The sequence below is a fragment of the Cajanus cajan genome, chromosome 3 (assembly GCF_000230855.2).
Source record: "Cajanus cajan strain Asha chromosome 3, NIPB_CcT2T_4, whole genome shotgun sequence".
NCBI lineage: Eukaryota > Viridiplantae > Streptophyta > Magnoliopsida > Fabales > Fabaceae > Cajanus > Cajanus cajan.
Genome location: NC_138519.1, coordinates 13,087,788 through 13,098,616, shown reverse-complemented (window position 1 = coordinate 13,098,616; position 10,829 = coordinate 13,087,788). Strand labels below are relative to the sequence as shown.

General features: G+C 33.7%; 1 protein-coding gene across 3 annotated transcripts; it reads left to right on the top strand.

Moving 5' to 3' along the window:
- Positions 1-328: 328 nt before the first annotated feature.
- PAS1 (FKBP-type peptidyl-prolyl cis-trans isomerase family protein) lies at positions 329-10,550 on the top strand. 3 transcript variants are annotated; one of them, XM_020349195.3, is made up of 21 exons: positions 329-474; positions 799-893; positions 1,024-1,108; positions 1,254-1,323; positions 1,728-1,825; positions 2,414-2,536; positions 2,872-2,904; positions 3,597-3,655; positions 3,742-3,826; positions 3,985-4,143; positions 4,889-4,946; positions 5,322-5,470; positions 5,656-5,753; positions 5,929-5,998; positions 6,440-6,499; positions 7,720-7,776; positions 8,332-8,400; positions 8,522-8,599; positions 9,771-9,872; positions 9,952-10,023; positions 10,113-10,550. In XM_020349195.3, the coding sequence occupies exons 2-21, from the start codon at positions 817-819 to the stop codon at positions 10,383-10,385; spliced, it is 1,875 nt and encodes a 624-aa protein (XP_020204784.2). In that variant the 5' UTR covers positions 329-474; positions 799-816; the 3' UTR covers positions 10,386-10,550. The 3 variants fall into 3 exon arrangements, with proteins under 3 accessions (XP_020204784.2, XP_082926580.1, XP_082926579.1); XM_083070454.1 differs by having other exon boundaries at positions 362-474; positions 756-893; XM_083070453.1 differs by having other exon boundaries at positions 365-474; positions 749-893.
- Positions 10,551-10,829: the final 279 nt, after the last annotated feature.

Here is a 10,829-nt window from a genome sequence, read left to right as displayed (position 1 = left end):
AATTATCTTTTTGTCTAATTACACAAACTTTACTTTTTATTTTTTATAATCAAAATTTTTCATTTTAATTACTTTATACATACTATTTTTATTTCCTTCAAATTTTTATAATTATATAAATTTTACCTTTTAATCCTTATAAAAATAGGCCACAAAAATCAAAAGTGAAGAAAAATGATATATATAAAAGTTAAAATAGAACATTTTTTAATAATAAGGACTAAATTGAGCAGTAGAATTAAAATAATTAACCCAAATTAAAATAGTAACAAAATTCTATTTTAATTTTTTTTAAAACTTATAGTCCTAATTTGAAACTCAAAAAATAAAATAAAAGGAGAGAACTAAAATTATGTACGTAAGAGGGTGTATAGTAGAATCCCCCTTTTGTTCCTCGGAGCGAAGATTGAAGAATAGTCAACGACTGCGCCTGATCCATACCATCATACCATTACCAGTTCCTCTTCAAATCAGGTGAGCAACGAAACCCACCTTCTACTTTTTATCAATGCAAATTTTCGCATTCTAGAACATTCCAATAAACTATTAAGAAATTTACACATGCTTTTGTTTGGTCACCAACTTCCCAACTAACTATACTCTTCTTCAGTAAATGTACAACCTTCTGAATTCTGAGCCTCACCCCAAATAAGAAAAAAATCTTAATTTCTCTATTTCGTCTCAATACAGAAAATTGGGTTTTGCTAAAGACTGAATTTTGGACCTCATTGATCATTGAAGTTTATAGTTAATAGGTTTTGGACTTTTGGTAGCTGAAACGCTGTCTGGGAATTTCAGTGATTTGGCTTATTTTCAATGGCTATGGCTGCAAATGAGGATGCGGCACAGGATTTTGCACCAAAGAAAAAGCCACCTTCAGAGGATGAGAAGAGGTAGATTTTTTTTCTTCTTTTATTGTTTTTTGTTTATTTTTCGTGCTTTGGCTTTGCTGGTTTTTTGTTAGGATGTTTTGGCTGTGGGTGGTGGTTGTGTCCTAAATGTTGTTTCTTTGTGGAAATGAAGGAAGAAGAAAATCGTGCCTGGGAGTTTGATGAAAGCTTTGGTGAGGCCTGGTGGGGGTGATTCTGGACCTTCGGATGGTGACCAGGTTATTTCTGTTTATATTAGGTTGTGGATATGCATTTTGTGATGTATGTAGGCAATTTGGAACGCTTTGGTGTGGATACCAATGGTTGTAGTGATTTTTTAGTGGGTTAATGTTTATAAAGGAATTTGTTATATAATGTTCTCAGGTTATCTATCACCGCACGATCCGAACATTGGATGGAGTACTTGTGGAATCTACCAGATATGATTGTGGAGGTGAGGTGATTTAAGCTGCTTGGGACCTTTTTGCTGTGTTTTGATTAACAAGATGACAGTCATTTATGTTGGTTTCGTCTTGCATTTGTTTGTTTGTTTGTTTGTTTGTTTTATTTTTAATAAAAAAGAGTTGTTTTTATCCTCTATTTTTTGATAATGCTTGCATTATTTTTGTTTGGGAATTGACACACAGGGATTGCTTCTTGTTAGCACCAGTCAACTCCTAGGGATTACAAATACTTTACTTGCAAATTTCATAGTGAAACATCCTGCTGTAGAAAATATTGAAAGTTAGATTCAATTTTGTGAATAAGTTTTGAGTAAAGATAGTATCAGCACCAAATTATTGTCTTCTGTAGTTGATCTAGTTGTTGCTTGGATAATCTTTTATGTCACTGCAACAGGCAAGGGCACCCCGATAAGACATGTTTTGGGCAAAAGCAAGATGTTATTGGGCTTGCTAGAAGGGATTCCTACCATGTTGAAGGGTGAAGTGGCAATGGTAATGTATTGATGATCGAAAATTATTGTCTTACTGATACATACCCTTTTTCTGGTGACTAAAAGCTCTAGTCATCTTTGTCTCATCACGCCTAATCCATGTTATATTAGAGCTTTTCACCTGTCTAGATTTATTGTGATTTTGAACTTAAAACCTGATAACAACCTTAAGAGAACCACACCACAAAAGCTAACTGTTAAGCTTGTTATAGTTGGAGAGCTCAAAGTCTTATAAATCCCACACTAGAATCCCATACTGCTAGTGTGAGACTCAGCTCCCATACCTTGCAACTGGATTGTTGCACTTACCTACTCTGCGGCTGTGGCACCAAATTCTAATAATATATGATGGGATCTTCCAATGGTTTCTTTAGGGGTATTACTTTGGTGTATCCTTAGTTGGATACGAGGAAAATTTCGAGCTGACTTCTTTTTCATTTTCCCCCTTGATTCTTCTCTTTCTATTTGGCAGATTTCTTATTCTTTGTGAATTTTTCTTTAATAAATTTTTATTTTGAGTCGAAGAAGAATTATCTGGTTATACTTCACTATTTTTTCACTTAGTAGATTGTTTTATTTATTCTTGCAGTTCAAGATGAAGCCTCAGTTGCATTATGGTGAGGATGATTGTCCTGTTTCTGCTCCTGATGGTTTTCCTAAAGATGATGAACTTCATTTTGAAATTGAGCTGATAGAATTTTTCAAAGCCAAGGCAAGGATTTGTTTTTTTTATTCTTGTGTTTATGTTCTTTATCTTTGTCACCCTGATGAGTTTTTTGGTTTCAATCTACTCTTTTACAGTTGATAGCTTCCCATCTATTAATTGGGTGCTTTTAACTAATTGAAAATATATCCTTATCCAAATAAAAACAATTCATTCATTTGTTTATCTTTTTCAACACATTAGAGTTTCCTTTTATCAGTGGTTATTCATCCTTATTTTGATATTCATCGATATTGTTGCTGTGTTTTGCTCAGAATAACTATAATTTGTGATTGATGTGCGTTGTAATCCTCATTTTTTTTTTCTTTTGTGTATATTTCCAGGTTGTTACTGATGATTTGGGAGTTGTGAAAAAGGTATAAATGGCTGGAATGTATTGCTGTGTAGTTTATAAATTTATTTTGTACATGTTCCTATCATCTTGAAAGGATCTCATGGGAATTATGAGTGTCAAACCCAAAAGGAAAAGGAAAGAGCTGTGTTGTGTCTGACACTAATGTTCAATACATCTCATTAGAAATGGCTCACATTATTTTAAATTTTCTAGGCTTCATAACATGCTTTTAAATTGCAGTTGTAACTGTGTTGTGATTGCCAAAATTGCAGGTGAGTGCAGCCATGATTGTGATTGCATTGCATTTGCAGACCTTCAATTGAAAACACTGCCTCATGTATTAAGAGCATGGGTGCATTTTTTTTATTACTATGTATTCTCTGGAATGAAATATTTATAAATTTTTCCTGTTTCAAATCATGATAGAGTTCTATGATATATTGATATTTGAATATATTGAATCTTATCAGTATATACAGGAAATTCTGAGAAAATTGGAATTGTATCATAATTTGTCAGAAAGTTCAAAATAATTTGGTACTTCTATATAATTTTTCATCATGTGTTGTCATGTGATTATCTTTTGTTCGGCTAGTCAAAATTGTAAAGGAGTATTCAATCTGGAAAGATATCCCCTCTAGGGGGATGATTCTGTCATTTTTACTCCATAGTCTCAATCAAGTTTTATCTAAAGTGAACTCTCTGAGTGTATAGGTAGTAAGTGAAGGGCAGGGGTGGGAATCTCCAAGAGAACCTTATGAAGTGAAGGCTTGGTAAAACAAATCTTTGTTCTTTGTTATTCTTTTTTTTTTTTCTCCTATTGTTGATCTATTGATGATATTATTTTGCTTGTTACCAGGATTTCAGCGAAGACAGTTACTGGGAAATTGATCATGTCACATACAGAAGGAGAACCATACTTCTTTACATTTGGAAAATCAGAGGTATTTATATCACTCCATATATTGTTTATTAAATGATGATAATGATATCATGGTGGAATAACTTATAATGAGTTGGCAATATCTTAAAAACATAATTTAATATTAATATTGATTTCTGCTGTTCATCTCTGGTCGTTACCCTCCTCTTAACAAATCAGGTACCTAAAGGTCTTGAAATGGCAATAGGAACAATGGTTCGGGAAGAGAAGGCTGTTATTTATGTTACCAGTCAGTATTTAACCGAATCTCCTTTGATGCGTGTAGCAGATGATTATGATGAAGTCCATTTTGAAGTGGAGCTTGTTCACTTTATTCAGGTGAGCGACATCTTTCTCACTAGAAATGATGGTTTATTATTCAACTTGTTTCTTGTATCATATATCATGTATGTGTGGTAAAATATAATATAATATGATGAATAAACTTTTCTCAGCATTCTCCTTTTTTATTTATTTATTTATTATTATTATTAAAGTTGTTGTGGCATTCTCTGATTTAACTTTCTTCCATTCCTGAGAACCCATACCCGATTTTAACCTGTATGTTGCATGGGTGTATATGATAGGCGCTAAAAGATTTTAGTATTTTTGCTTGTTAAAATGTTTTTATGTTCAGCAGTCATATAGGAGTACCTCACGTTTCGAGGGCAGGCTTGGCTGAATAACTGTTACAGACTTATTTATTTATTTCCTTTCCTATATTTGTTTTACTCGTCCCCTAGTTAAGAAGTATTTGTCATATACATCACTTTCTATGAAACTTTGCTAGAATTATTAATAATCAGCTGTGTACAACATTAATGTTGTGCACAACATTTTGTACATGAACTGTATATGTAGATTATGATTTGATTAGGGACGCACAAATTTATATACGCTGTATTTCCTGGTCTTCGTAATCATATTAGTGAAATATGGTTATGAAGACCCAAAGTTAAATAACCTGGATTTTATCCTTCCTATTATTACTGGTGGTGTCTGAAACATATGCTTTTTGTAATTTTTTTTTTCTCTGACCAATATGTTGAGCCGATGAAGTTTTATCTTAGTTATATATCAACAGGTGAGGGACATGCTTGGAGATGGACGCCTAATAAAACGCCGAATTCGTGATGGGAAAGGTGGGAATTGAAACTCTAGAGTTATTTATTGATACCAATCTTACAAGCAGTGGAGATTATAAAAGGCTTCATGACTTCTCTTTTGCTTGGGAAAAAATTAAATAAAAAAGAAAGATATAGAAAATAAAGTTGTGGAGCATGCCTGGCTGATGCTTGAGTTTAAATTCAAGATGTTTTAATTATACTGAGTTCATTAGTTACCATCTTTTGTCTTTCACATTTTTATTTATTTTTTATTGTTGTTCCTTAGTTAAAGTGGTATTTTAAGAGGAGCTAAGAATTTTATGCTTGCATTCACATTGTTTTAAATTTAAATGCCAGTTTATTTCTATTCAAAGTCTTATTATGGTATTGCATTTTGTTTGTATCAAACAGGTGATTTTCCGATGGATTGTCCACTTCAAGACAGTCTACTTCGCGTTCATTATAAGGGCACTGTTCTTAATGAAGAAAAGATGGTATTTTATGATACGAGAGTAGACAATGATGGTCAACCATTGGAGTTCTGTTCTGGAGAAGGGCTTGTGAGTTTCCAACTTGAGTACAACTTAAGTTCAATTGTTTCTTTTACTTTTTTTGATGTAGATTTTGCAATCCGGAAATTCCTTTTGTATAATTGTTTATCTAGAATGTATGCCCTTTTGCATCAATGCTATTGATGCAAATACATCAACTTTTGCATTGGAATCTCATTTTCTTTCTGCTTTAGGTACCGGAAGGATTTGAAATGAGCGTTCGTCTGATGCTTCCTGGAGAGATAGCTCTAGTCACATGTCCACCTGACTATGCTTATGATAAGTTTCCAAGGTTGCCGATGAGACTACTCCTTTTACTTTGTTTAACCAATAATTTAGGTTCCTTGAAGCATTTTAGGGCCGGCAATACCCTATTAAATATGGTTTATATCTTAACATCCACCGTCATTCTGTTCTATTCCCAAGCTTCATGATATCATTGAAATTCTTCCACCTTTTATGATCAGGCCTTTAAATGTCCCCGAGGGTGCTAATATTCAATGGGAAATTGAGCTTCTTGGTTTTGAAACACCAAAGGTACTTTTAGAAACTGTTTAGTTAATTTCATGTTATTTATTATAGTAGTTACTTATATGGTAGTGAATGTTTAGTGGTGTGAAGTGCTGACAACAGAAGAAATAAATGCGGCACAGATGAGAATCCTGATGACAACAGAATATTTATATCGTTATCCAATTTGTTTTTCTTTGGTTATTAACATTCCTTAAATACTATTGAATGACAGATTTCAAGTTTATTGTTCTATGGTTTTGGACCCTGGCTGAACTATGATAATTATATGAAGCAGCGTATTTTATGACAAATCATTCATGCTGGATTTAATACTTTTTCAGGCAATATATAGTTAGTTCACACCATTTTGTAACCTGTAACTGCTTTTGATTTCTATCTTGTATATTTTGTACCATATCCTTATTACTATGCCTAATGAATTATGGATTTTATTCCTTATTGTAGGACTGGACTGGATTGGACTTTAAAAGTATAATGAACGAAGCTGAAAATATCAGAAATACGGTATGCAATTGAACATGCTCAATTTTCTACATCTGGTTCTCAGCTTGCTATTACCGGTAGTGGGGGTGTCTTGATGGTATATGACAAATCACAAATGCCAGACATGCTTGTGCACATGTTTTATTTGTGTTTTTGAGCACAGTAGGGGGCAAATATGCTGCTTGTTTTGAAGCAAAACTTCCAATTGTTTTAAGTGCATGTTTCTGATCAAGCGATGTAGTTTTCTTATTTCTTATCCCTTTACTTTAAATGATTATTTTGGAAGAGTTTTTTTATCTCTAAAAACTATATATATATATAATTTTTTTTAATAGACAGCTAAATAACCCAATAGTGGTTGATTGCGGTGGAAATAGACTGATCCTAGGTGAACATTATTTGTAATGTACCTGAGGAGGGTTTTACTTAACCACCACTCTTGGCCCCAAGGGCTAGTCTCACAGATTTACTTGTGGAATACTCAGTTAAATACTAGAAAAATAGACAGCTATGTTTACTACATTTACACTGAATTTTTCATAGATATTTGAGTACTAGGCGGCTGTGCCTCCTTTTCTTATGTACAAGGTTTTATTTAATATTTATTTTGTCATTGTTGTAATTCTGTTTGTATTGGGTACTTCTGTTAAACATGAGTGTGAAACTGTGTTGAGCAAAATGAAAAAAAGAATTAAGAATAAGGAAAGGGAACATTTAAGCTGTGAAGGCTCTCTTTAATGGTGATGGACTTATGGACCTTTTGTTGGTGATCGATGACTACTGCTCTTTAAGCTAATGCATGCATAACATGAAGAAATCATTTTCATTTATTCTGAAATAATCATGAGCAAAACTTGAATAAAATAATACTGTAAAGTGTAAACTGATTTATCTGAATACTGTTAGATACTCACAAATATGCTGTTATTTATAATCAAAAGAGGAGATAATTAAAGATAGAATGAATACAACGAAATTTCTTGTTTTATTAAGATTATTAATTTTGAAATATAGATATGGATGATTATTTCTTGATAGTGTCCTCAATTTTTCTTTCAAATCTTTCCCTTTTGTATAGATTATAAAATTCTGGCTTCACTGTGGCTTATTTGGTTAGTACTCACTAATTGTTTTCACACTTGTGCTACAATCACTTACAAAGGTATTAAACAGCATGATGGGTGTACTTTTGGTTTTGAGTGAAGGGAAGTTGAATGTTTCCTGCTGTTATTCTCTTTCAGGGTAACAGACTGTTCAAGGAAGGAAAATATGAACTTGCCAAGGCAAAGTATGAAAAGGTATTCATCTTTCTCTCTTGAACCAAGTGGAACCTTATGCTCTTCTGTATTTGGTTAACATTTTTGATGGGGCAGCTGTATTTGCTGCTTATTCCTGATAAAAACAATGTATCTAAACATTATATATTCATTGAGTTGGTCTCAGCTAGATGGTGGTATAATGGCACACTCCTTGCTCTTATAAGGCTGGGAGAGTTGATGCCCAGGGTTTAAATCCCTGCTGTGCCTTTCCCAAGGTCCGCAGGACATAAATTGTGGTTGAAATAACTGACATCATCAGCTAACAGCAAAATAGTTCTCTTTTATCATGCTATTTTGCTTCTGCTATCTATATTCACAATTGCAAAGGAATTTGCAGTGCTATTAAGTTCTGTTCATTTTGTTTGCTTTGAAATCTCATTGTTAAAAGGATTTGATTTGTATATTACATGTATTGGAGTTTTGTTGTACATTCTAAGATAATTGGATTTGTACTTCACTTGGATTTTTGTTTTTGGCTGTGAAAGTCTCACTACACCATCAAACTTATTAACATTATGTGGTAGTTGGTAACAGGTGCTTCGAGAATTTAATCATGTTAATCCACAAGATGACGAAGAAGGAAAAGTTTTTGCAGATACACGGGTACGTTATCTTTAGTCTCTTTCCCAGCATATTAAAGAAGGGAAGCATATTTACCTAACTTATGATTAGGTTGATTTTAATTTAGACTAAATCTTTCTCTTTCTTCCACTCATGACTGAAGAATTTGCTGCACCTGAATGTTGCTGCATGCCTTCTAAAGTTGGGAGAATGCAAAAAGTCCATTGAGAGTTGCAATAAGGTATGCTTGATGACCTCAATTATCTTTCATGCATTGGAATAAACAGAGTAGCATCAGTTAATTTAGGTACTTTGAAGTTGAAGTAGACATTTTGACGTTAAAACAAATTCATTGATTTTATTTATAATTATGAACGTTAACACTATGCTGAAGAGTGAAGACTCTGAAACGTAGTAATGTTCCAACTCTGATATTTCTAGGATGAGGAGGGTGAAGGAGAAGGGGGGGGGGGGGGTGTTGCTGCATTAATTTGTTGCAAGTCTGTCTGTCTGAAATATTAAGCTGCATCCTGTCCAAGTATGCCTCATTTGTAATTAATCTGAGTAAAGCACAATGACTGGCTTCATTTGTAATTATGCCTCATTTATAAGAATCTTTCTCCTTTTCATTATTATATGGTATTTATCCTCTTATATGTGGGCAATGTTTGGCATAGTAGTAAGGTTGCTTGTGGGGATAAGGTTGCGTACATCTACTCTCCTTAAACCTCACTAGGTGGGTGCCTTGTGCGCTGGGTCCTTCTTTTTGTCCTACTATATCTTAAAATCTTGTCAAGTTAGCCTAAGATGCCTGTAATATCTACCTTTTTTTTTATTTTTTTTTTTATCATTCTAACTATGCTCAAATCCATTGATTGATTCTATACTTTATTAAAATGGGTTGGAATTAACCCCAGAAGCTAGTTCAAGGGGAAGGATTGCTTGTATTATAAGGGGTATTGTGGTCATATTTTTCTTAAGCAATGTGACGCATCATCACACCCCTTACAACTAAAACTGAAAGCATAGAGTGTGACATTTGCAACACTGGGCATTTGTGGGTTGCTCCACATTAATAACACAGGCTTTGATAACACAATAGAAATGGATTGTGAGCCTATCTCAACTCCAAAAGCTAGGTTTAAGGGTACTCAAATTTACAAAATATATTGTGGTCATGTTCCTAACTAATGTAAGAGATTTTAATGATACTGAAATTTGTACATATATTTTCTAATGGTGGATACTTCAAGGAGTAGGTAGTTACCACTTTGCTGTTCTTTCATGCATATTAAGTTTCTATTTGCCCTTTTCCTTTCCTTTCCTTTGGCTTAAATCTGGTTTCTGACATTTGATTGTGTTCTATATCTTAATTTTGCCCATTGTTCTGTTTTCTTCAATGAATCATGCAGGTTTTGGATGCAAATCCTGCACATGTGAAGGGTCTTTATCGTCGTGGAATGGCTTACATGGCTGCTGGAGATTTTGAAGAAGCAAGGGCAGATTTCAAAATGGTACTCTTCATGCATAATATGCTTATCATCTAAAGCTGTATTGTTATCCATTTCTAAAATCACTTGCCTGCTATCTTAGATGATGAAAGTTGACAAATCAACAGAATCAGATGCAACTGCAGCTCTTCAAAAATTGAAACAGAAGGAGCAGGTGGGTTTGAAATCAGTTATTTGGTTATATGCTTGAGACATCACAGATGGAAATATTAAGACTTCATTCATTTATCAATTCATTTGCAGGAAGTCGAGAAGAAAGCTAGGAAACAATTTAAAGGTCTATTTGACAAGAAGCCTGGAGAAATTGCAGAAGCTAAAGCTGATGTAGATGGAGATCAGATAACAAGAGAAACCCAGATGGACAATGAAGTACATGAGGACTTAGATGGAACAAATTCAGAGGCGTCACATGAAGCACCACCGGAGGCTCAACCAACTGGTTGGTTCTCTCTCTTTTGGCCTTCTGGCAGAAGATTTTTTGAATCTCTTGGGCTTAATAGATGTACCATACTATAATTCAACTTAAAACGTGGTAGTTGGTCATAATACAGTTTCTAAAGAAGGCATTCCAGGCCATTTTAATACACTGGCACTTATAGAATGGGTTCAAGTATTTGTAACTTTTATCTTACCATATGATGTCTTCTGAAAGATTTTTTTTTTACCAGCTTTACATTGTCATACGTAAAATCTGTTCCCCCCCCCCCCCCCCCCCCTTTTTTTTATATTGAATAAAAGAGTGTAAGAATTAATAGGAAATAGAAAAAAGTTTAGCAAACTGAAGCAGTTGTTAAAAGTTCTACATTATCTTTGAGGACATGTTACTTGTAGGTTTTTTGATCAAGAGAAGTCAAAAGTGAAATTTTGGTAATTTTCACTGGTATGTATGAACATGTTTGTAGCATCTTCTGTATGCCCTCTCAATTACTGTTGAGCTTATACTTTCTGTCCGATAGCCAA

Bases quoted from the DNA above. Each gene is read 5' to 3' on its own strand.
- PAS1 (XM_020349195.3), top strand. From the start codon at position 817: ATGGCTATGGCTGCAAATGAGGATGCGGCACAGGATTTTGCACCAAAG. The intron at 1,324-1,727 runs GTGAGGTGATTT...TCACTGCAACAG, and splicing joins TACCAGATATGATTGTGGAG to GCAAGGGCACCCCGATAAGA. The intron at 6,500-7,719 runs GTATGCAATTGA...ATTCTCTTTCAG, and splicing joins CTGAAAATATCAGAAATACG to GGTAACAGACTGTTCAAGGA.